The sequence below is a fragment of the Lepidochelys kempii genome, chromosome 3 (assembly GCF_965140265.1).
Source record: "Lepidochelys kempii isolate rLepKem1 chromosome 3, rLepKem1.hap2, whole genome shotgun sequence".
Taxonomy (NCBI): Eukaryota; Metazoa; Chordata; order Testudines; family Cheloniidae; genus Lepidochelys; species Lepidochelys kempii.
This window is the reverse complement of record NC_133258.1, coordinates 3669152-3695828: the sequence shown is the minus strand read 5'-3', so window position 1 is coordinate 3695828 and position 26677 is coordinate 3669152. Positions and strand designations below refer to the sequence as shown.

The window sequence follows — 26677 nt, the reverse complement described above, 5'->3', positions numbered from 1 at the left end:
CCTGTCTGGCCTTGGGATCTAGGAATCTTGTGCCTTTGGCTTCATGCATGTCAATGGGGCTATTGAGAAATGACCAGGCAGCCTGACCCCCCAAGGCAATTCAAGGGGTTCACTCTGCGGATCAGGCAGAACCCCCGACCACAGCATGGTCCAGGCCTCCCAGCGTGAGGCAGGTGGTCTTTGTTGACTCTGTTCTGGGGGAGCACTGGGGCACAGCAGTTCAAGGCTGCTGAGAAATATGGAGAGAGCCTCTGGCGGCTGAAATCTGCATTTCCCAGGTCGAGCGTAACCCCGTCTCTGTGGAGCAGCGATGGCTTTCGTGGCGTCTCCCCATTCATCGGCTCGGAGGGGACCAATATTTAGTTATTGCTGTTTGCAGTAGGTGCTGAATAGCCCTTCCCCCCCATTCCCACTCCCCGGCAGGACTAATGTGAGCATCAAAGCAGCTCGGGAAGGAAAGGAACAGACCTAGTAGGACCTCTCTAGCAATTTTATTATGTCCCCCTCCCATTGTCATTTCAACTGCAGGGTCATTCTTCATTCCTCACCTATTAATGTGCTGTGACCGGTGCTGGGTCCTACCCCAGAGATGGCTGCATTAGCCCATTCTGGATGGGCTTTTCAGGATGAGAGAGAAGGGTGTTATTCAGTGTCAATAGCTTTATTGGCATGGTCTGGAACACAGCATAGGAACAAGGAAGTACCAGACTGGGTCAGACCCAGGGTCCATCTAGCTCCATGTCCTGTCTCTGACAGTGGCCAGCGCCAGATGTCTCAGAGGAATAAAAAAGAATCCCACAGTCAGAAGTTATGAAAGAACCTGTCGGGGTGGGGGGGGGGTCTTGGTTAGAGGTCAGTTTATTCCCTAAACAGGAAGGTTTATGGCCCTTCCTAACTCTTGATTATGTTTCAGTATTTCCTAGAATATCACTGGACATGCTCGTTATCCATCTTTTATTGAGTCCTGCTTAGCTGTTGGCCTCTGTGTTGTCTAGTGGCAATGAGTTCCACCGGCTAATTGTGCATTGTGTGAAAAAAATATTTTCTCCCACCAGCTTTGAATTTGCCACCCTGGTATTTCAGCAGATGTCCCCTTGTTCTTCTGTTATGAGACACAAGCATGGCCCAAATCGATACACCAGCACGTCAGGGCTGAATTTTGCCCTCGGTTGTTCATTTCAGCGTCTGGCTCTGATGGGGGTGCATGAGGAGAGTTTATCATTGATATCTATCTGTCAAGGTGCTTATCTGGCCGCCATTACTATGGTACCCAAGCACCTCACAATCTTTAATGTATCAATCCTCACACCACCCCTGCCAGGGTCCCCATGTGACTGATGAGAAACCACGGCACAAAAACTAAGTGACTTGCCCAGGGGAGTCTGTGGTAAGGCAGGGAATTGAACGTGGATATCCCAAGTCTCTGGCTGGTGCCCTGACCCCGGCCCAGCCTTCCTCTGGAGGCAGAAGCTGTTCACCGAACATATTTATTCCTGGCCTTTCATTTCTCCATCACTAAGAGGAAACTTGAGAGAGCCTCTCTCTCTCGGCTGCCTCTCAGACTGGCCTGCTGCTGCTTTGCTTCTCCCTAAGACAGGTCTATTTTTAGCACCTTCTCTCCCCCAGACGCCTCTCCTCCGCCTGAGTGATGCAGGCACCCACACAGGCTGTCCTATCAGGGGCGTTAGGAGCTAGCTGTGGCTCGGACTGTCTCACCGGTGCCTCCCTGCTTCCCCCTCCTCAGCTGTTCCCTGGCCGCTTTAAATGAGTCCTCAGCCAGGGTGGGGAAAGGGAGCATTTCTCGCTGCTGGAGAGCTCAGGAATACCACATCAATAGACCCTCAAACCTAGAAACCCGGAGGGATATCCCTATTTGTATCACCCCAGCACCTAGCGGCCACAGCTGTGCTCAGTACCTCGTTGTGCTAGGCGCTGTACAGACACCGAGTGAGAGACAGTCCCTGCCCCAGAGAGCTTTTCCAGTTTAAATAGACAAGACAGCCACAGGACAGGAGGGGAAACAGGCACTGAGAGGGGAAGTGACTTGCCAAGGGGCATAAAGTGGGTCAGAGGGGATTAGAATCAGATCCCCCGCCCTACCCATTGGGCCACTCCTCTTATGAGTGTGCATTCATCCTGGCTCCAGATGCTAAATGATCCCCCGTCTAGGGATGTCTAGGCACGCAGCAGAGGGGTGAATTTCACTCAGAATCGATCAACGCCCAAAAGGTCTCTCCCATCTCTAATTTTTATGCTCCTCCAAGCTGCTTTTCAGTGGACAATTCTTCCTCCACATCCCTCTCATGGGGTGGCTGGCCCCAGGAGCCAGGAACTCCCATGATGCACCACCTCTCCCCACTCTGAGACAAGACCATGGTACCTCATGGGAGATGTAGTCCGACCAGAGAGCCCTGCCTCTAAGGGAGAATGGGAGTGTGAGGAATCTGAATTACAACTCCCATGAGGCACCACAGCATTTCCAAGTAGAAATATTGCGGGTTTTGCCTGATATTTTTCAGTATTTGAATTTTTGTCAAAAAAACAAAATTTTCCATGGCTGGAAGGGGACCCAATTTTTGACCAGTTCTAGCTTCCTGCCTTCGTTGCTCCAAGTCTCTGGGTAATTCCCTTCCTTTACAGCTTCATAGAATCATAGATTAGGCTTGGAAGAGACCTCAGGAGGTCATCTAGTCCAACCCCCTGCTCAAAGCAGGACCAACCCCAACTAAATCATACTTTCCTTGAAAATATGTACTGGCTGTCTGGGCTCTTGCATTCCTCCACCTTCCCCTCCTGAGTTACCCTCCAGGAGAACGGGACTGAAACCAACAAGATGAAATTGATTAAAAACAATTTCAAAGTACTTCACTTAGGAAGGAAACATCAAATGCACAACTACAAAATGGGGAATAACAGTTGTACTGCTGAAAAGGATCCGGGTGAGATAGTGGATCACAAATTGAATATGAGCCAACAACGTGGTGCAGTTTGAAAAAGGCTAATATCCTTCTGGATCTATTGATAGGAGTGTCGTATTTAAGACATGGGAGGTAATTGTCCTGCTCTTCTCTCAGCTGGAGTCTTGTGTCCAATTCTGGGCACCACACTTGAGTAAAGATATGGACAAATTGAAGAGAGATCAACAAAAACTGATCAAAGATTTAGAAAACCAGACCTGTGAGGAAAGGTTAAAGAAAACTGGGCGTGGTAAACTGAGGGGTGACCTGATAAGTCTTCAAATCTGTTCAGGGCTGCTCTAAAGAGGTTTGTGATCAGTTGTTCTCCATGCCCACGGAAGGTAGGAGAAGAAGTAATGGGCTTAGTCTTCAGCAAGAGAGATTTAGGTTAGATATTAGGAAAAACTCTCTAGCTCTGAGGGGATTTAAACTGGAACAGGCTTCCAAGGGAGGTTGTGGAATTCCCGTCATGGGAGGTTTTTGAGAACAGGCTGGACAAACAACTGTCAGGGATGGTCCAGGTTTACTTGGTCCTGCCTCCGCGCAGGGGGCTAAACTCGATGACTTCTTGAGGTCCCTTCCAGCCCTACGTTGCTGTGACTCTGTATCCCTCTGTGCTGTTAAGAAGTTTGTGCCACTGTTGTCAAATTTATTGATGGAGACAATAACCAGGAATGCGTCACTTTCTTGCTGCCTTGGCTAATTCCTCAAAAACTCAGTAAACTGCTTGCAGCCTTGCAATGTATCTGTCTTTCAAACTGCAGGCCCCATGGGGTGGGGACCTGGCCTGTTGTCCTGTTGTGTAAAACACTTACAATGCTAGAGAAATGATAACTGGTAGGAAACACTCAGATGGAAAACACCAGCGCTGAAAATTCAGCAAGAGGCACTCTTCTCTCTGAGTTGGTACTGAGCCAATGCCTCAGGGCGGCGCTAGGGGGCGCTGTTCTCACTGGAGCTACCGCCTTCGACGAGCGGTGAACACAATCGTCCCATGTTTTCCTTATGCTCCTCCCATCTGATTGTATCCGCCTGTTGTCAGTCTCAGACTTTCACTGTACGCTCTTTGGGGCAGGGACCATTTTTGTTGCTGTAACTTTGCACCACACCTTGCGCAACGGGGCTCTGATCCATTGCTCAGGCTCCTAGACTTTGTTGCAAGACTACTAACAACGAGCCGTCAAGATCCCGCCACCCGTGGCCATTAGAGATCCCAGGGCACTTTCCTGGGACCAGGCCTGTGCTATTCACAGCGTCTCGAAATAATTCCATTCATGCCCTTTGTAGTTTCAGTACCCACCACATTCTGTCCCGAACGATGTGCGTACCATTGCTGTGAGCCGTTTGCAGGCTACCCGGTTCTGCTCCAGAAGTGGCTGCATTTCAGTGGTGGCGAAGCGGTGATCCCTGAACGCAGCTCACAGCCGGTTGTAATTTTGCTTTAGGTTCAGCACGAAAAGTGCTATGCAAATGCCAGTCATTATTATTACTTCTCTCTCATTGTTACAGCCAGCTGAGTGTCGCAGGTGTGGGTTGTTTTGTTTAGCTTCTCTTGCTGGCAGCTGGCATTTGCCCACTCCCATCTCCCCAGCAATGCTGCCCGTGGGTGTGCAGCAGAGCTTTGTGTGGTTGTGTGCTCCTTCAGCTGTAGGATTCTATGACTGCAAGAAAGAAGTTAAGTCAGAAGTCAGGCCAGCAGGTGGCAGGTTTCAATGTGCATTTGAGCAGGAGGATTGCGCTGAATTGCTGCTTGACTTTAGTTCAAGTAAGGGATAAAAAGTCACAAATCTGTAGAATCCTCCACAAAGGAGCCAGGACAGAGGGAATTGTTTAGGCATAAAGGGATAAAATAAGCAAAAGGCAAGTATAGAGTGAATATTCTTCCATCCAGGGATCTCTGCACGCTCCCAAGCATTCATTTGTCCTCACAAACTCCCTGCCAGGCAGATCTGTACTCTCTGTACAGATCACAGTGTCTGTTTTACGCATGGGGAAACTGAGTCACAGAGACAATGTGCCATGCCTCCGGTCACCCAGCAAATCAGGGGCAGACACTAGTGACAGTAGTCAGTTTGTCCCGAGTTCTATCCATGAGCTGGGATCTCACCCTGCCACATCTGGGAGCATCCCTTCGCTGTGATGTCTGTCAGGCGGTCCAGCAGTCTCTCTACTATAGGTGTGGTGGCAGTCCCATTATTTAACACTTTCAAATCTAGCCTGAGGACACATTGTAGGGGCCAGCCCTGACCTGGGGACCAGCAGGGTCTCTTCCTTTAATGGGTCTGGGTTTCTGGAGAGGTTTTTAGATACTGGGGCAGGTTGTTCTCAGTCTCATCCTTGGTGTCGCTGGGACATTCCGGAGAGCCCGCATACGTGCAACACATCTGGGGACTTGTTCCAATAGTCTCCCTGTCCTGCGGATGCAGGTACTGAGGGAAAGCCAAGAGCCCCAGCCCTTGCAGCCAGGAACGTGGGTGCGGGCCCTTGTGCCCCATGTATGACACAGTGGAGAACAGTGGGGTGGCTAAGGATGGGTCTGAGAGTGCAAGCGACCATGCAAATGCCCGGGTTCAGTCTCCGAACAGACCCGGCCTGAACTGGAAGTTCTCAGAAGCCTGAGCAGACTTGGGCTGAGCTGGGCGGTGGTTCTTGGCGGCGTTACCGCTGTGTGGCTCCCAGGATGTGAGCGAGACAAGATGCGTGAGGTGATATCTTATATTGGACCAACTTCTGCTGGTGGAAGGGACATGCTGTCGAGCCGCACAGAGCTCTTCCTCAGGTCTGGGGAAAGTAACCTGAGTGTCACAGTTAAGTACAAGGTGGGACGGACTGTTAAGCATAAGGAGTTAACGCACGTTGCAAGAAACCAAATGAAGTGGGCAATTAACACTTGTGCAGTCATGGCACAAGGGAAGGTTAGTAGGATTGTTGTAACAAGTCATAAAACCAGAATCTCTACCTAGGCTTGGTCTACACTACAGCCTTGCTTCCTATTACACTGACCTAACAACTCCACCTCCACCGGGGGCATAGAGCTTACGTTGCCATAGTCAGGGTGATGCAGTAGTTTGTGGAGACACTGTGATCCTTACATCAGTGGTCCGCTGTCATTCTTCTCAATTTCACGGCTTGGCTGGAGCCATGAAATTGACAAGAAATCCAGCTCCCAGAACCCGAGCTGGGCTGCTTCTGGATCTCCACTCTAACCGGGCTGCCACCAAGGCTCCTGACTTGGGCTGCCAGCTGGACTCCGGGACGCCAGGCATATGGCAGCCGACTGGACTCCGGGTGCGGATCTCCCCACCAGAAGCGAGAAGCTCCGGACGGCTTCCCCGCCACTCCTGGCTGGGAGCCGGGAGGCATGGAGTCCCAGGGGACAGCTGGGCTCCTGGCGAGGAGCTGCATGGAGTTGAGAACCCTGGCTGTCAGCCCCCCACACTGCCCCTCTTCTGTCGTGTTTCTGATGAGGACACGCGCCACTGACAAAAGGAGGGCAGTGTGGACATCAGCCACCTCAGCAATGACTGCAGTGGCTGTAAATTGACCTAGCCTAGGTCGATTTAAGATTGCAGCGCACACGTCCTTAGTCCGGGATTTTTGGTGTCTAGCAGAGTTACAGATTTGAGCTCCCAGGTTTGTCTTTTGAAGGCATTGTGCAGGTTTCCTTTGAGGACGAGGACTGAGAGGCTGGGTATAGGATGGGCACTTTGTGAAACGTGTTCACCCCCAGGTGATAAGGTGGTCTTGTCTTTTATCATTTTTCTGGGTGAGTTTATTCGAGAGCCTAGCGATTTGTCTGGTTTCACCCACATAGTTGTTGGGGCATTTAGTGCAGTAGATGAGGTACCGCACATGTTGGACTGTAACGGTTCCCACTTAGGTGAGCATGGCCTAGTGGTCACGGCTGCAACTCCCGACTGCCAAGGGGATTGTGGGGAGGGGAGCCTGGGCCCTCCCACCGCACCGGGATCCAACCCAGGGCCCTTTGGGCTACCCGTAGTCTGGCAACCAAGGCTGTCCTCCCTGGGCCTCCTCCTCTCGTCCATCCCACTTGGGGTCAGCTTAGTCCAAGGCCTTCGCCTGGTGTGGAAGCCCAAACCACAAGAGGGGGTAACAAAGTCCAAGGTCCAGAGGATACTTCCCTCTCTGGTTGTCTCCGGGGTGGGTCTCCCCTTCCCTCAGGAAGGGCCCCTTTGGGCATCTGTGTCAGAGTCTTGGGTTTCCCTCTGCTCTGCTGGGGCTGCGGGCTGCAGATCTCCTCACCTCCATAGAATCATAGAATCATAGAATCATAGAATATCAGGGTTGGAAGGGACCCCAGAAGGTCATCTAGTCCAACCCCCTGCTCAAAGCAGGACCAATTCCCAGTTAAATCATCCCAGCCAGGGCTTTGTCAAGCCTGACCTTAAAAACCTCTAAGGAAGGAGATTCTACCACCTCCCTAGGTAACGCATTCCAGTGTTTCACCACCCTCTTAGTGAAAAAGTTTTTCCTAATATCCAATCTAAACCTCCCCCACTGCAACTTGAGACCATTACTCCTCGTTCTGTCATCTGCTACCATTGAGAACAGTCTAGAGCCATCCTCTTTGGAACCCCCTTTCAGGTAGTTGAAAGCAGCTATCAAATCCCCCCTCATTCTTCTCTTCTGCAGGCTAAACAATCCCAGCTCCCTCAGCCTCTCCTCATAACTCATGTGTTCCAGTCCCCTAATCATTTTTGTTGCCCTTCGCTGGACTCTCTCCAATTTATCCACATCCTTCTTGAAGTGTGGGGCCCAAAACTGGACACAGTACTCCAGATGAGGCCTCACCAATGTCGAATAGAGGGGAACGATCACGTCCCTCGATCTGCTCGCTATGCCCCTACTTATACATCCCAAAATGCCATTGGCCTTCTTGGCAACAAGGGCACACTGCTGACTCATATCCAGCTTCTCGTCCACTGTCACCCCTAGGTCCTTTTCTGCAGAACTGCTGCCTAGCCATTCGGTCCCTAGTCTGTAGCTGTGCATTGGGTTCTTCCGTCCTAAGTGCAGGACCCTGCACTTATCCTTATTGAACCTCATCAGATTCCTTTTGGCCCAATCTTCCAATTGGTCTAGGTCCTTCTGTATCCTATCCCTCCCCTCCAGCGTATCTACCACTCCTCCCAGTTTAGTATCATCCGCAAATTTGCTGAGAGTGCAATCCACACCATCCTCCAGATCATTTATGAAGATATTGAATAAAACCGGCCCCAGGACCGACCCCTGGGGCACTCCACTTGATACCGGCTGCCAACTAGACATGGAGCCATTGATCACTACCCGTTGAGCCCGACAATTTAGCCAGCTTTCTACCCACCTTATAGTGCATTCATCCAGCCCATACTTCCTTAACTTGCTGACAAGAATACTATGGGAGACCGTGTCAAAAGCTTTGCTAAAGTCAAGAAACAATACATCCACTGCTTTCCCTTCATCCACAGAACCAGTAATCTCATCATAAAAGCCGATTAGATTAGTCAGGCATGACCTTCCCTTGGTGAATCCATGCTGGCTGTTCCTGATCACTTTCCTCTCATGTAAGTGCTTCAGGATTGATTCTTTGAGGACCTGCTCCATGATTTTTCCAGGGACTGAGGTGAGGCTGACTGGCCTGTAGTTCCCAGGATCTTCCTTCTTCCCTTTTTTAAAGATTGGCACTACATTAGCCTTTTTCCAGTCATCCGGGACTTCCCCGGTTCGCCACGAGTTTTCAAAGATAATGGCCAGTGGCTCTGCAATCACAGCCGCCAATTCCTTCAGCACTCTCGGATGCAACTCGTCCGGCCCCATGGACTTGTGCACGTCCAGCTTTTCTAAATAGTCCCTAACCGCCTCTATCTCCACAGAGGGCTGGCCATCTCTTCCGCATTTTGTGATGCCCAGCGCAGCAGTCTGGGAGCTGACCTTGTTAGTGAAAACAGAGGCAAAAAAAGCATTGAGTACATTAGCTTTTTCCACATCCTCTGTCACTAGGTTGCCTCCCTCATTCAGTAAGGGGCCCACACATTCCTTGGCTTTCTTCTTGTTGCCAACATACCTGAAGAAACCCTTCTTGTTACTCTTGACATCTCTGGCTAGCTGCAGCTCCAGGTGCGATTTGGCCCTCCTGATAACATTCCTACATGCCCGAGCAATATTTTTATACTCTTCCCTGGTCATATGTCCAACCTTCCACTTCTTGTAAGCTTCTTTTTTATGTTTAAGATCCGCTAGGATTTCACCATTAAGCCAAGTTGGTCGCCTGCCATATTTACTATTCTTTCGACTCATCGGGATGGTTTGTCCCTGTAACCTCAACAGGGATTCCTTGAAATACAGCCAGCTCTCCTGGACTCCTTTCCCCTTCAAGTTAGTCCCCCAGGGGATCCTGGCCATCCGTTCCCTGAGGGAGTCGAAGTCTGCTTTCCTGAACACTTCAAGAAGGATGTGGATAAATTGGAGAGAGTCCAGCGAAGGGCAACAAAAATGATTAGGGGTCTGGAACACATGAGTTATGAGGAGAGGCTGAGGGAGCTGGGATTGTTTAGCCTGCAGAAGAGAAGAATGAGGGGGGATTTGATAGCTGCTTTCAACTACCTGAAAGGGGGTTCCAAAGAGGATGGCTCTAGACTGTTCTCAATGGTAGCAGATGACAGAACGAGGAGTAATGGTCTCAAGTTGCAGTGGGGGAGGTTTAGATTGGATATTAGGAAAAACTTTTTCACTAAGAGGGTGGTGAAACACTGGAAATGCGTTACCTAGGGAGGTGGTAGAATCTCCTTCCTTAGAGGTTTTTAAGGTCAGGCTTGACAAAGCCCTGGCTGGGATGATTTCAACTGGGAATTGGTCCTGCTTCGAGCAGGGGGGTTGGACTAGATGACCTTCTGGGGTCCCTTCCAACCCTGATATTCTATGATTCTTATGATTCTATGATTCTAAGTCCAGGGTCCGTATCCTGCTGCTTACCTTTTCTCCTGCGTCAGGATCCTGAACTCAACCAACTCATGGTCACTGCCTCCCAGATCATGCCTCCCAGAACCTCCAGCTCTGCCCCTGTCAGGGTTCCCCTCCCCCACTGCTACTTGAGACCATTACTCCTTGTTCTGTCATCTGCCACCACTGAGAACAGTCTAGATCCATCCTCTTTGGAACTCCCTTTCAGGTAGTTGAAAGCAGCTATCAAATCCCCCCTCATTCTTCTCTTCTGCAGACTAAATAATCCCAGTTCGCTCAGCCTCTCCTCATAAGTCATGTGTTCCAGTCCCCTAATCATTTTTGTTGCCCTCAACTGGACGCTTTCCAATTTTTCAACATCCTTCTTGTAGTGTGGGGCCAAAACTGGACACAGTTACACCAAATGAGGCCTCACCAATGCTGAATAGAGGGGAACAATCACATCCTCGATCTGCTGGCAATGCCCCTACATATACATCCCAAAATGCCATTGGCCTTCTTGGCAACGAGGGCACACTGCTGACTCATATCCAGCTTCTCGTCACTGTCACCCCTAGGTCCGTTTTCTGCAGAACTGCTGCCGAGCCATTTGGTCTCTAGTCTGCAGCGGTGCATGGGATTCTTCTGTCCTAAGTGCAGGACTCTGCACTTGTCCTTGTTGAACCTCGTCAGATTTCTTTTGGAGTTCAACTTCCTGAAAAATATCCCCCCAAGCTCCTTCACCCCCCCTTTCCTGGGTAGTCTTGAGAGTAATATACCAACCAAATAGGTAAACCAGATTCTTAAAAACAGAACTTTATTATAGAGAAAAAAAGTAAAAAGAAGCACCCTCTGTAAAATCAGGATGGAAGGTAACTTTACAGGGTAATCAGATTCAAAACACAGAGAGGATTCCCCTCTAGGGCAAAACTTTAAAATTACAAAAAACAGGGAGAAACCTCCCTCATCAATCCAGGAAGTTTTTGGAAAGCATAGGGGACAATTTCCTGGCGCAAGTGCTAGAGGAGCCAACTAGGGGGGGGGCGCTTATTCTTGACCTGCTGCTCACAAAACCGGGTAGAAATTAGTGGGGGAAGCAAAAGTGGATGGAATCTGGGAGGCAGTGACCATGAGTTGGTTGAGTTCAGGATCCTGACGCAGGGAAGAAAGGTAAGCAGCAGGATACGGACCCCTGGACTTCAGGAAAGCAGACTTCGACTCCCCTCAGGGAACGGATGGCCAGGATCCCCTGGGGACTAACTTGAAGGGGAAAGGAGTCCAGGAGAGCTGGCTGTATTTCAAGGAATCCCTGTTGAGGTTACAGGGCACAAACCATCCCGATGAGTCGAAAGAATAGTAAATATGGCAGGCGACCAGCTTGGCTTAATGGTGAAATCCTAGCGGGATCTTAAACATAAAAAAGAAGCTTACAAGAAGTGGAAGGTTGGACATATGACCAGGGAAGAGTATAAAAATATTGCTCTGGGCATGTAGGAATGTTATCAGGAGGGCCAAATCGCACCTGGAGCTGCAGCTAGCCAGAGATGTCAAGAGTAACAAGAAGGGTTTCTTCAGGTATGTTGGCAACAAGAAGAAAGCCAAGGAATGTGTGGGCCCCTTACTGAATGAGAGGAGGCAACCTAGTGACAGAGGATGTGGAAAAAGCTAATGTACTCAATGCTTTTTTGCCTCTGTTTTCACTAACAAGGCAGCTCCCAGACTGCTGCGCTGGGCATCACAAAATGGGGAAGAGATGGCCAGCCCTCTGTGGAGATAGAGGTGGTTAGGGACTATTTAGAAAAGCTGGACGTGCACAAGTCCATGGGGCCGGACGAGTTGCATCCGAGAGTGCTGAAGGACTTGGCGGCTGTGATTGCAGAGCCATTGGCCATTATCTTTGAAAACTCGTGGCGAACCGGGGAAGTCCCGGATGACTGGGAAAAAGGCTAATGTAGTTGCCATCTTTAAAAAAGGAAGAAGGAAGATCCTGGAAACTACAGGCCAGTCAGCCTCACCTCAATCCCTGGAAAAATCATGGCGCAGGTCCTCAAAGAATCAATCCTGAAGCACTTGCATGAGAGGAAAGTGATCAGGAACAGCCAGCATGGATTCACCAAGGGAAGGTCATGCCTGACTAATCTAATCACCTTTTATGATGAGATTACTGGTTCTGTGGATGAAGGGAAAGCAGTGGATGTATTGTTTCTTGACTTTAGCAAAGCATTTGACACGGTCTCCCATAGTATACTTGTCAGCAAAGTTAAGGAAGTATGGGCTGGATGAATGCACTATAAGGTGGTAGAAAGCTGGCTAGATTGTCGGGCTCAACGGGTAGTGATCAATGGCTCCATGTCTAGTTGGGGCCAGCCGGTATCAAGTGGAGTGCCCCAAGGGTCGGTCCTGGGGCCGGTTTTTACTCTGAGATAGCGCGATTGCACTCTCAGCAAATTTGCGGATGATACTAAACTGGGAGGAGTGGTAGATACGCTGGAGGGGAGGGATAGGATACAGAAGGACCTAGACCAATTGGAAGATTGGGCCAAAAGGAATCTGATGAGGTTCAATAAGGATAAGTGCAGGGTCCCTGCACTTAGGACAGAAGAATCCAATACACCGCTACAGACTAGGGACCGAATGGCTAGGCAGCAATTCTGCAGAAAAGGACCTAGGGGTGACAGTGGACGAGAAGCTGGATATGAGTCAGCAGTGTGCCCTTGTTGCCAAGAAGGCCAATGGCATTTTGGGATGTATAAGTAGGGGCATAGCGAGCAGATCGAGGGACGTGATCGTTCCCCTCTATTCGACATTGGTGAGGCCTCATCTGGAGTACTGTGTCCAGTTTTGGGCCCCACACTTCAAGAAGGATGTGGATAAATTGGAGAGAGTCCAGCGAAGGGCAACAAAAATGATTAGGGGACTGGAACACATGAGTTATGAGGAGAGGCTGAGGGAGCTGGGATTGTTTAGTCTGCAGAAGAGAAGAATGAGGGGGGATTTGATAGCTGCTTTCAACTACCTGAAAGGGGGTTCCGAAGAGGATGGCTCTAGACTGTTCTCAGTGGTAGCAGATGACAGAACGAGGAGTAATGGTCTCAAGTTGCAGTGGGGGAGGTTTAGATTGGATATTAGGAAAAACTTTTTCACTAAGAGGGTGGTGAAACACTGGAATGAGTTACCTAGGGAGGTGGTAGAATCTCCTTCCTTAGAGGTTTTAAGGTCAGGCTTGACAAAGCCCTGGCTGGGATGATTTAACTGGGAATTGGTCCTGCTTTGAGCAGGGGGTTGGACTAGATGACCTTCTGGGGTCCCTTCCAACCCTGATATTCTATGATTCTATGATTCTCATAGCACAGGGAAAATTCACAAGCTAAAAACAAAAGATAATCTAACGTGCCTTGCCTTATTACTTACTTTTTTTTGCAACATGGAGACTCATTTTAGGATGGTTTATAGGAGAAGGAGTTTTCTGACCTGATGCTTCTCTGCTTCCCCAGAGAACACACAAACAAAGAGCACAACCAAAGCCTCCCCCCTCCCCGATTTGAAGTATCTTCTTTCCCCATTGGTTTCTTTTGGTCAGGTGCCAACCAGGGTTATTTGTGCTTCTTAACCCCTTAACAGGTAAGGAGGAATTCTAGGCTACCCTTAGCTGTATGGTTATGACAGCCCCCAAATGAGCTCGTTCCCTGCCTTTTAATTGCCCCAGCAAATGAAGCATTTGCTGCAGGTGGGGCGGGGCAGGGCTGGATGAGCCCAAAAGAATCCCTTAACCCTTGTTGCCTAGTATGAGGTTTGTACACCCCATCAGCAAGGACCCATGGATCTTGAAAGGTGTGTTGTGCTGGTGTTGATCATTGTAGCGATGGAGATGTGTCTGCTGGTTTTGTATCTGTTGTTCTGGCAGGATCTGGTGCTGCTTTGAGTTGGTGTGCCCTGGTCTATGGGGACCTTGTTTCTGATGATGAGCGTGGAGAGGTTGGGGTTGTCTGAAGGCCAGAAGAGCCCCCACCCACCCACCCACTCACATCAGGAATAGGCTCCTGTGTGCCGGGTGCTGTCCAAGCACAGTGGTAGATGTGGTGGCTGCGCAGAAGAGCATGAATACGGAAAGCCTAGGGGTCGAACCCCCACTGGCGATCGGTGGTGTCTGTACACACAGCCGCTTTACACTCCTGGAGGACAGGCGGCTGTTTAGTTAGAAAAGATGCTATTTATTAAGTTTCCCTGGAGTTTAAACGATTTCACAGGGGAAACGATTCATGAAACAAAGACTTAAACGAAAGTCTCAAGTTTTGTGCAAGCCGAAAGCACTGCAGAGTTTCCCTTAGAAAGAGAACCCAGAAATCCAGAGTCTCAGTCCCCTGCCATAATTGCCTCATTTTGTAAACTCATATCAGCGTTCAGTCAGAAAGGGGAAGGTAATGAGGGCAGAGTATCACATGCTGGAACCTGGATCCTTGTCATAACAGCTCACTATTTGGTACAATAAATATTAATAATATGTGGGACTGGCACATTTTAACTCTCCGTGCCCCAAAGTTACCCCCACAAAGCTCTGAGCATGTTATTGCAGGTGCTCAGATGTCCTGGGAATTTTGGACCCTGGACAAATACATACATGGTTCTGCCCTGCTGGAAACATGTCAGTATTTAATAACCCAGAAGCATTATTGCCTTTGAGACAGAGAGGGTTCGTCTGGATTCAGTGCCTAAAATTAGCATTTTAATCACTTCTCTTTCTGCAGCATTGCACAGTGGATATTAAATAACAATATTGGTTCGGCAAAGTCAGAAAGATTATTGAAACCAGAGCAGCCGAAAGCACAATGTGAACCCTTTGATCAATGGTGGATTGATTTATGTATTCACGCCGGCAGTAAAGGAAAAAACCATTCAAAAGATTCCCCTTGCCCATCCCGAGGGGTTATCCGGCACATTGGTCTGCATCCTCCCAGCCGGCAATTTGCTTTCAGACCTGTCGTAATCTCCGCTGACAGAGAGAAGCTAAACCTCTCAAATTCTCTGTGTTTATTTTGAATGAGTGAATGAAATTCACGAGACCTGATCAAACAACTGGAAGACAAGCAGCAGGAGCAGCTTCCGGGAGGTGGTGGGAGGGAAGCACCTTCTCGGTTGTTTAAAGGCATGCTTTCTGCGGACATTAGGACGTGGAATTTTACATCATCATTCCCTGGACCTGTTTGGATCGTTGGTTTACTGAGCAGTAAAGCAGGAAGAGTGAGATGGGGGGCCATAGGCGAGAGCTGTGTTTCAGCGTTTAATTGTAAGAGCTGCACAAACCATTATTCCCTGGGATGGCCTAAACTCACCAGTTTCAAGGTTTGTTATAAACTCAGAGTGGGTTGGTCAAATGATTCCCTAAGGTTCATGAGCACCGCAAGAAGAGATTGACCCCAAGCCAAGCCCCTGGGGCTGAATGCCCCTGAGCCAGGAGGTAGGAAATCCAAACCCAAACTCTCCCGAAGTTTTAGATGTCCAGATTAGACCCCCAGTGCAGTAAATAGGAGCGATAAAAATTCAGCTGCAAACTCTCTGGTTTGAATCTCGATCCAGAGTCTGGGTCTGTCGCAGGGGTGTTGAAACACTTTGTACGGGGGGGGGGGGGCTGAGAGCCATTGAACCAAACTGTAAACCCTGGTTATGATGGACACCACTTCCAGCCAAGGGGTGCGGTAGCACCCAGCACCTCTTGTTCCAGCACCCCCGGTCTGTCATCCCTCATGGTAAAGAAGAGGTGGGACTTATACAGATGGTACATATACAGCCCGCCTGCTCGCTCAGTGTACACGTACCCCCGGACAGAGGGCGTACGCGCACACCGCCTGCTCGCTCAGCGTACACGTACCCCCGGACAGAGGGCGTACGCACACACCGCCTGCTCACTCAGCGTACACATACTGCCCGGACAGAGGGCGTACGTGCACACCGCCTGCTCGCTCAGGGTACACATACCCCCGGACAGAGGGCGTACGCGCACACCGCCTGCTCGCTCGGCGTACACTTACCCCCGGACAGAGGGCGTACGCGCACACCGCCTGCTCGCTCGGCGTACACGTACCCCCGGACAGAGGGCGTACGCGCACACCGCCTGCTCGCTCGGCGTACACGTACCCCCCGGACAGGGGGCGTACGCGCACACCGCCTGCTCGCTCAGCGTACACATACTGCCCGGACAGAGGGCGTACGCGCACACCGCCTGCTCGCTCGGCGTACACGTACCCCCGGACAGGGGGCGTACGCGCACACCGCCTGCTCGCTCGGCGTACACGTACCCCCGGACAGGGGGCGTACGCGCACACCGCCTGCTCGCTCAGCATACACATACTGCCCGGACAGAGGGCGTACGCGCACACCGCCTGCTCGCTCGGCGTACACGTACCCCCGGACAGGGGGCGTACGCGCACACCGCCTGCTCGCTCGGCGTACGCGTACCCCCCGGACAGAGGGCGTACGCGCACACCGCCTGCTCGCTCGGCGTACGCGTACCCCCCGGACAGAGGGCGTTCGCGCACACCGCCTGCTCGCTCAGGGTACGCGTACCCCCGGACAGAGGGCGTACGCGCACACCGCCTGCTCGCTCGGCGTACGCGTACCCCCCGGACAGAGGGCGTACGCGCACACCGCCTGCTCGCTCGGCGTACGCGTACCCCCCGGACAGAGGGCATACGCGCACACCGCCTGCTCGCTCGGCGTACGCGTACCCCCCGGACAGAGGGCGTACGCGCACACCGCCTGCTCGCTCGGCGTACGCGTACCCCCCGGACAGAGGGCGTACGCGCACACCGCCTGCTCGCTCGGGGTACGCGTACCCCCCGGACAGAGGGCGTACGCGCACACCGCCTGCTCGCTCGGCGTACGCGTACCCCCCGGACAGAGGGCGTACGCGCACACCGCCTGCTCGCTCGGGGTACACGTACCCCCGGACAGAGGGCGTACGCGCACACCGCCTGCTCGCTCGGCGTACGCGTACCCCCCGGACAGAGGGCGTACGCGCACACCGCCTGCTCGCTCGGGGTAGAACATGCACTCATGTTCATGCCTGCACATGTTCCACCCTCTCACAGTCAGAGGCCACGCGCACCACTGCAGACTCGCACCTGTCGCATCCATACGTTCTCTCCTGCTCTCAGACACAGGTCCCTTCGCACTCCCGCAGCACAGTGCTGTTAACAGCTCCTCTTGGGTTCAGGACAGCTCCTTCCATTCCCCCCAGACACCCTCTCCTCCCGCTAACAGTGTCCCTCTCACAGTCCCCTCGGGCTTTGAAGTAACAAAGCTCTTTTCCTCTCTGCTTTGCGCAGGTCTCTCCTTCTACACCCGAGTACTTGAAAACTGCACGGATGAGGCCAGGTTTGACGAGGTAAGAGACGAGCCCGTCTTCAGGCCAATTGACTTCTCACCGTTCGGTTTGCAGGGATGGGTTGGGGTCTTTTTTTAAATAATTCTCTTCCTGTTCAAACGTTAACACCCTCTGAAATGTATTTCCCCCCTTACTATAATGCATTCAGAACAAATATTAAGCCATAAAGCTGTAACCATGGTATCAAGTTCATAGTTGTGTACAGATACAGAGCACTTTCGCTGACTCACCCTCACGTCAAGTCCCTGAGTAGAGCTGCAGAGCTCTCTTTGCTGACCTACTCTGACGGCAGACCAGGTGGATCCTATCAGCTCCATCCCAAGAGTGTAAGTGGGCTTGATTTGTCTATCTGAGGCCCGGATGATTAGGATGGAGCTCTGCAGAGAAAACAAATCTAGTTACAGTTGATAAGCTTAAACTGATGTGTGTCTTTTGGTTGTGGCCAGTTGTTTCTCTGGCCCAAGGGTTCTCCCCTAGCGGGTGTCATAGGTGGCCTACAGTTCAACATGCTCAGAGGTTTCTGAGATAGTGGCTGCAATGCATTCGGTGTACTGATGACTCCCAGACCTTTCTTATATTTACCCAGCGTTATAGCCACGTCGGTCCCAGGACCCTTGAGAAAGAAGGCGGGTGAGGTAATATCTGTTATTGGACCAGCTTCTCTTGGTGAAAGAGACAAGCTTTCGAGCCTATACAAGAAGAGCTCTGGGGAGCTCAAAAGCTTGTCTCTTTCACCCTCAGAAGTCGGTCCAATAAGACACACCCGCCATTCCAGTGGAAATGGATCCCAAAGAGGTTTTCATGTTTCGGTCTGATCAGTGTTGGTGCATCTGGGGAATGATTCTTTAAAGAAAAAATCCCCACTGTTTGCACTGAAATGACATGAAAACTATTGCTATCGGTACTGGATTTTGCAAACCTTTCTGGACATGCAGCTTGCCATTCCTAGACTTTAATTGCATAAAAGGGAAAAAATTCCAAGTTTAAGATTCTCAGAGCAAATGCCTCAGGCCCCAGCTTGCTGCTCTCCATCACAACAGGGCCTGTTTTCACATGCTCACACAACCCCACGCAACATTATAAGACAGTGTTTATTTCTTTTGGCCTGAAAGTCCAGATTTATTGACCTCAGACTCTCAGCGCGGCACTTGGAAAGGATGTGAAAGAGCAATTGGATTTCAGAGGGTTTGTGGTTTTGAAATGTAGCTTTCTCTTAAACGCTCGTGACAGAAATATTCGGAGTACAATGACATAAGATCACAGATAAGCATGGACTAAAGATAGCACCAGTATGTCGCACTGAAAAAGAAAATGTGTATTAAAAAGAGAGTGGGTGTTTCCTTTGATTTCTACTGTATCTTTTACAGAAGATAAACTGTACAAGTGGGTTGGGAGCGACACCTTGAAACTCTTTATCCTTTTAAAGCATTTCAGTTCATCTGTGACGGTCGGGTTTTATTTCAGAGACGGTCACAATCCAAGTTACAGTAACTGCTCTTCGGGGACTTAGAGTGTTGCTTCACTGAGTCTGTACCTTTCACTGCAGCTCTGCTGGAGAAGTGAAATGTTTATTGTTGTTTAAGGATTTGCGTTTCCATAGTACCTGCGAACCCGAGTCATGGACCAGGGCCCCACTGTGGTAGGTGCTCTACAAACCCCGAACAAAGAGCTGGTCCCTCCTCTAAGAAGCTTACAATCGAAGTATATGACAAGAGACAACAGATGAAGACAGACAGACGGGGGGGATGACCAGGAAACAAAGTGACTCTATGGGTGGTAGTGATCTCAGGACACCAGCTGCTTCACGGTTGTGTAGTTTTGTCCAGGCAGCAAGGCAAAGGAGAGTTGGAAGGAGGAGGATGTAGGTTGGTGGATGGCTATGGGGAGCGCCTCCCAAGCGTGAGGGGCAGGCAGCAGGGGAGAGACAGCACCTGGAAATGTAACGAGTGGGTGCTGGGCGTTGATAGCGAAGGAGAGAGGACGGGAAGGGTGGGTTAGACAGAGAAGGGCCTTCAAAGAGAAGCCCAGCAGCTTGATGCGCTCGGGAAGGGGGAGCCATCGGAGGGGTGCGAAGGGAGGGCTGCAGTGTAGGCTCTTCCCTTGAAATGCCCCTGCCGGAGAAGGAGGATGCTCTGGAGCTTCACACTCTCTGGACTAGGACATGAGAGCTAATCCTGGCTCTGATCCACACACGTTAAGGCAAGTCCCTCAGGTATGTCTACGCTGCAAGAAAAACCCCCGCGGCACCAAGTCCCAGACTCTGTGTGGGGAGGATCCCAGAGGCCGGGCTCCAGCATGAGCTTGACCATCCACACTGCAATTTTTAGCCCTGCGGCCCGAGCCCCAGGAGCCCAAGCCAGCGGACCCGGGCCTGTCACGGGTATTTCGCTGCAGTGTAGACGTGCCTCGGTCTCGCAGAGCCTCAGTTTCCCTGTGTAAAATGGGGATAACAGGACTTCCCTCCTGCTCAGGCCTGGGGTGAGGCTAAACCCATCCATTGAGGTTTCAGCTGCCCTGGTGCTATAGTGGGGAGCAGCACAGAAAAGCCTCTCAGTGATCATCGGGGTGCAGAGCTGGCCGTGACCCCATGGTTCAGGCTGTATTATCCATTTCCCTGGGTTCATACTTAGCACTTACCGTGTGCTTTACAAAGACGGGTAGATATGGCTCGGGCTTTCCAAAGGATCTGCTCTAGCCCAACCGGACGCTCTGGCCTTTACGCAGGACTCAGCGGGGAAGATTCTCCAGCCGGTCTGCTCCCGGAGGTCAGCCTAGATGCTCCGCAGAGTCCCCTCTGGCCTTGAAATCGGTATCTGAAAAAGGAGGCCAGTCACTTGTTCAAGCCCATCCCACCAGCAAGTGGCCCTCTGGGCTGTGGCAGGTTGGCGCTGCCCGCTCTGAAGGCTGCGTGGTGCTCTCTTCATGGCTGCTGTTACCCACACTAGCTGGATTCAAAGGAGAACCCGTGAGTGTTTGCTGGGCACCCTGTAACTTAGTGTCAGGCTGAACGGAGAGTCAGTGCTACTGACCCACCCTGACAACCAGACCAGCTGGTCTCATTAGCACCAGGCAGGAAGAAGCAAGACGGAGCTAGGAGGTGCCTCAGACAGGTACTGTAATCATCCCACTCAGAAGGGAGCTAGGAGGCGAAGGGTTATGTTTATAGGTATGGCACAATCCTGTCTTAGGGCTTTGGTACTTGATGGATAGAGGGAAATCCCAGGGAGGGAGGAGGTGGGGGGTGAGTTTAGACAACATGCATTGTGCATGGGCCGTGTTGGGTTGAGTGGGGAACCCCAATCACAGTCCCCTTGCAGGGGCCGCAGAGAAGGAATTGCAACCAGCGACCCATGTCACTTAGCACCTGCTTACTCCTTTCACTTAACGGTTCTCAAGCTGTGGACCCAGGGTTGTGGGGGACCAAATCCTGGTGGTGTCCTCTTCCCTTGGAGCGAGAGGCTCACCCAAGAGCCTGCCCATCCCATCCACCCTTCTTGTGATCCCAAAATGGTACATGCTAAGCCTAGTGGGTTGCCATGGCAACTGGCATGTGATGCCTAGGTAAAAGGCAGAAGAAAATATTTCAGACCTGCCTAGAGAGAATCTCTCACATGAAGTGGGCTGCAGAAGGGAATGAAATAATCCAGGGTCCCTGAGCACGGAAGATTGAGCCTACCACATGCCCGTGTGGTGAGCTAATCCCCACATTGCAGATTGAGGTGCAGAGCATGGTTAAGTGATTTGCCCAAGGTCACGCAGGGAGTCAGTGGCAGGACTGGGACAAGAACTGAGTAGTTACTAGGTCACAACCCCTGCTTGTAATCATCAGGCAACACTCCCTCTTTGATCAGGTGGATCTGTGGTAGCCACCCTCTCCCTTTCCAAGTCTAGGGGAGATGCTCAGAGGGCAGCCCCTTCACAGGCAGGGGCTGGCTGGTTTAACAAAATGAAGTCACTACGGTAGAAGGGGGTGAAGTCCAAAAATACCACTCTTAAAGCAGAATCATTGTGGGGAAGCCATTCGGATTAATGGGATGCAAATTTCCGTGGATCTGAAATGAGGCCATTTATTACAATGTTGATAATGTGCATTAATGGAGCAGCCCTCATCCCCAAATGTTCTGCAAATGAAATACAAGGATCCTTTCCCCCACCACAGAGATGCTGCCCCCTCTGAGGTGGGACAGGGCAGCTGTCCAACAGTGCACAACAGTACTTATTAGTTTCATATAGTGCCATAGGTGTGCATGGCGCTGTACAGACCCACTCCGAGTGCCAAACCTCAGCTCTGAGACTCTTCTGATCTCAAATAGATATAAGACAGCAAAGGATAGAAATAGGCAAGAGTCAGGAATGGGCTGTGGAAGGCCAAGGACCCTAAAGGAGAAAGATGGCGAGAAAAGCTTATTGTCATGTATGGTGTAATATCCCTCCACAATGTGTGTCATGGCCCCATCTAGCAGTTAGTCCATATAGGGGATAATGGCCTACTACTGTTATCAGCTAATGGACTTAACCCTTTGGCTCCAGTTCTGATGGTGCTGGAATTCAAATCCTCTGACGATCTGTGCCAGGCCAGGGGTGGGGGGATGTTACATACACATCTAGTTATTTCCTTTGATTGTAATAGTGTGGGCAGATGGTGTCTGGAGGGGAGGCTGGGGGGAAAGGTACCGACGGGAAGCTAGTGGAAAGAAGTGAGTTTGGAGGAGGAATCCCACTGCGTAGCGGTTTAGGCCAGGAAGAGAAGAACAACACCGTTCCCAATAGAAATGACAGGACGAGAGTTCGGAGGTAAATTGCAATGTCCCAAAATGGAATTTAGCCAGGGCGCCAGCGTGTAACCCCTCAGCTCCTGGATACAGACTCATGGGATCCTGAATGACGACATGACTTTAGGACAGTCTTGGACTCAGCCCATCAAAGATGCCTCCCACATCACAGCGCCCCCTAGCAGCACCCTTGGGCATTGGCTCACTGACTCAGAAGGAGGAGCGCCATCTAGTGTCTAACACCGCTTAGAGCAGCACCGCGGGTGCTCCTGGGAGGTCGCCCATCCGAGCGCCGACCAGGCTGGCGGAGGTCACGCTCCAAGGTGAGAAGATTGTGGAGCCCCTCGCTCAGGAGAAGCGGTGAATGGTACAAAAAGGGTGTCACTCGGAGAGTGTCTACACACACAGTTTGCATCCATTTAACCTAAATTGGTGCGGACCCCTGTGTGGATGCTCTCATATTGGTGTCAGACTGGTTGTATCTGTTTAGCTTGTGCCTGTGAATTTGTCAATTTTAAATAGGTTTAACGCTGCACCAGTGTAACTCAATCACACCTGTAATTAAACTGGAGTGATTCTGCATGCGGACCGGGCCTTGGACTTGTGCTTGGCTCCTCTGCTAGGGTGATGATGGGAGCAATAGAAATCCATACGGGGACACAGAAGACGCTTGAGGCAGGGCGTTCCTGAAGGAAAGAGACACTTGCAGGAGGAAGCGTAGCTGGGAACTGGCGGGGGGACCGTGTGAATAGCACAGCTGTGGCTTAGCTCTGCCCTGCCTTCCGTCTCCAAGTGAGCTCTCTCCTTGAGCCCTTCCTCTCCCTCGTTATTTATTCAGATCCGTCCGTCACGGGCTGGCGATGGAGGAGGAGAAAGAGCAGGGCTTGGGGGACTTTCACGCATGCACATAAAGAGCCTGAGCCATGTAATCCGCCAGCTCCACACACACACTCATCCTCCAGCTACGGCGTGTGGGTGATGCTCTAGGGACTTGGCATATGCAGGATCGGGGGCAGAGGGATTTCAAGCAGTCCGGGGGCATGGATACATCCTCTGGAGCTGCTCACTGGGGGGACAAGCGCTGTGTCGTTTGGTAGCTGAGTAGGATCAGCTGCAGGGACGGGAGGACTTCTCTAGGGCTCAAGGAGGCATCAGGGAGTTCGGATCTCCTGTCTGGAGCAGAGTCCTACCCCACCATGACTGGAAACCTTCCTGTGTCGGTGGTGTGTGTGTCCCCCGTGTCGCTGGCCTCCCTTTTCTAGATCTGGCCCAGAATGCCAGGCTGGGGACAATCAGAGTCCCCAGCGCGTCCCCGCAGGGTGAGAGGAGGCAGGAGGGTAGTGGTGGAAGAGAGGGCGGGAGGGTCCAAGAGCTGGGAGGTGAGTAGGTCTCTAGGGAGATGAATCATCAGCAGGACTTGGCTGCCATGCCCTGTGGGGGAGAGGGAGCGGGAGGAACTGAGGTACAGGGTGACCCCCCCCACTGGCTTACGGTTAAATAGTTTGCTGGGAGGGAGCGATTACCTGGGGAGACTGAGAAACAGGTGGTAAATGGCTGCACCAGGCCTAGTGGCATGGGGCATTGCTGGTCCACAGAGCCCCCGGAATGACTCTTCCCCAGCAGGCTCCCACAGAAGGGCTGGGAGCAGGGCTGGGGTTTCAGACCCGCTGGATGGGCTCTCCCCACCTGCCTGTTTTTGGGTGTTATTAGCCACTGCAGTGGCGCCCGGTCTCTGACAAGGACAGCGTGGCCCGGAGCCGCTGACCTCTGACCGTGTGACAGGCTTCGGTGCCCAGCAGCGCCGGGTCCCGCTGCTAGTCCTCTTTGAGCACTGGCCACGGAGCACAGCGTGGCCAGCCACCACCCTGCTCTGACCTGGCCGGCCCCAGCAGCCTGAGGGTGCTGCAGTACAGAGGATGGACGTGCTTGTGGAAGAGTCTGTCTGTCCGTCTGTGTGCATGGGAGCTGGGGTCTCACGTCAGCAGGTTCAGGGGGTTTCTCTGGCCTTCTGGCGCCTCTGTGCACAGGGGTGAATTTCACCCTTCCAGCCTCGGTTAGGTGCAAGGACCAGATCTGAATTAACCTGGCTTCCTACAGGTCGGGGATCGAAAATCTCTGGTTCTACAGCATCTGGTTGCCCCTCTGCTCTGTTACCCCAGTGGTTTACTCCAGCCTAGCTTTTAACGTCTCTCCCGTTCTGGGAAAACAATCCCACAGCCTGGCAGCTCCCATCCCGAGGAAGTTGTCCCTGGTGTTCATCCATGTGCTCATGATGGCCCTGAGGCCGGAAAGTGCTGTGTATGCTGGCCCCAATCCAGCACAGCACGTGTCGCGTGTGCTTAGCCGTTAAGCACATGCTAGGCCCAGTGGTTTCTTAAGCTAAGCGGGTATTGAAGGGCTTTTCTGGACCAGGGCTGGGCTGCAAGGTTGTCCCAACAGCCCGGGCTCTAAGCCCTTGGATCACACAAACCTCCCCGCTCCACGATGTTCACACCTTCCAGGTTACCCTCTCTCCCCCTGTCCCTGCTGGAGCTGTCATTCAGCCCAGCTAGATGAATTCAGCAGCTCATCAGTTGATCCCTCCAGCCCCATGATCACTGGTACACAGCGACAGCTCTGTGGTCCAGATAGACCTGCAGAGATCCCAGGGCTCTCCGTTTGCCCAGCCAGTACTAGGCATAAATAGCCACCCAGAATGGTTTGCGTTGGGTTGGGTCTGCCTCCTTCCTAGGTTAGCCTGGGAAGCCCTGCTTTGAAAGAACCCACAAAGCTCTGTCCAGCCATGGAAAAGCCAGGAGATGGCACCATGGGAGAGGATAAAAATTCCCCCCTTCGAGTCATCGAGCCAGACTGCTCCTCCTTCTGGTGAGGTAACCGTACACCAGCCCAGACGAGGAATTTTATAAAGAGCAGCTAAATCAGGGCTCTCCTGAATAGGCCACTCCTGCAAGAACCATCAGTGTTGAGAGACGGGTGGACTTTAAACACAGGACCAGGAGTCAGGAATGCCTGGGGTCTGACATCGGCTCACTCTGCCTCTGCCCCGAATTCGGAAAAGTTGCTCTGTGCCTTTTCCCCATCTGTCAAACAGGGATAATCATACTTAACTGTAGAGCTGATCAAAAATCAGACTTTCTGTCCCACTGGAAATTCCAATATTTCCATGTTTGGTTTTGTCCTAAATTGTTCTTTGCACAGAATGAAAAATTTTGATTCAATGTTTTGGCTCAGTTCAGGGTTAAACTGTGTCTGCCTGAACCATCACAAAGCCTCCTGGAAGCTGTAGTTCAGCTATCTCCTGCCCTCATTCTTCCCATGAGTTGGACTATATCTCCCATGATGCACTATAGCCTCCCTGATGCATCATGGGAGATGTAGTCCAGTCAGGAAGCCCAGGCCCTCAGTGTGAATAGGGGAAGGAGATGCCTGAACTAAAACTCCCATAAGGCACCGTGGCAGCTCAGCCACAGATTAAGGTTGAACAGACCCAACACAAAACAAAACAGTTGATTTCAGTTTTCCCCAACAGAAAAATTTCAGCAAAATTGTCATTTTTTTGCAGAAAATTTCAGTGTTGGGAGAGTCACAAACCATTTTGACAGAGAATTCTCAGCTTTACTTTATTGCGGGCTACTGGACTGAGTAGGGATTCTTTGAAGCCAGTTGGCAAAGCATGTAACCCTTTCTGTGCCTTGACTTCCACCACTGCAGAAATGGGGTTGATAGTCCCTCCTCATCTTTGCAAATCGCTTTGTGACCTGCAGAGGAAAAGTGCTGTACAAAGTGTTTGTTATTATTCCTACCGCACGCTGGGAGGATTATTTTAACACCAAGCACTTTGAGACTGCAAAGCACTGAAGCACTGCTTACATTCCATCTGTCTATTGTAGGTAAAATTTCATGGCCACCATTACCTTAGTTTCTGAGCACTTCACACTCTTTCATTTAATTCTTGATTTAGTCCTAAGTGGAGCACAGGATCTGGTCCAAGAGGTGAATATAGCTGGACCTCTTGGTAATAGTGACCATAATATAATTAAATTTAATATTCCTGTGGCAGGAAAAACACCACAGCAGCCCAGCGCTGAAGCATTTAATTTCAGAAAGGGGAACTACACAAAAATGAGGTTAGTTAAATAGAAATTAAAGGGAACAGCACCAAAAGTGAAATCTCTGCAAGCTGCGTGGAAACTTTTTAAAGACACCATAATAGAGGCTCAACTTCAATGTATGCCCCAATTTAAAAAACATCGTAAGAGAACCGAAAAAGAGCCACCCTGGCTAAACAACAAAGTAAAAGAAGCAGTGAGAGGCAAAAAGGCATCCTTTAAAAAGTGGAAGTTAAAAGAGGATGGCTCTAGACTGTTCTCAATGGTAGCAGATGACAGAACGAGGAGTAATGGTCTCAAGTTGCAGTGGGGGAGGTTTAGATTGGATATTAGGAAAAACTTTTTCACTAAGAGGGTGGTGAAACACTGGAATGCGTTACCTAGGGAGGTGGTAGAATCTCCTTCCTTAGAGGTTTTTAAGGTCAGGCTTGACAAAGCCCTGGCTGGGATGATTTAACTGGGAATTGGTCCTGCTTCGAGCAGGGGGTTGGACTAGATGACCTTCTGGGGTCCCTTCCA

The 26677-nt window shown here is 51.1% G+C and overlaps 1 protein-coding gene across 1 annotated transcript in view; it reads left to right on the top strand.

The window, feature by feature from the left end:
- The window catches only part of OTOF (otoferlin), a 206664-nt gene that overhangs the window by 7152 nt on the left and 172835 nt on the right, over positions 1-26677 (top strand). The window contains exon 2 of the mRNA XM_073335512.1: positions 17219-17277. Within this exon, the coding sequence (XP_073191613.1) occupies positions 17219-17277 (59 nt within the window). The remainder of the gene's footprint in view (positions 1-17218; positions 17278-26677) is intronic.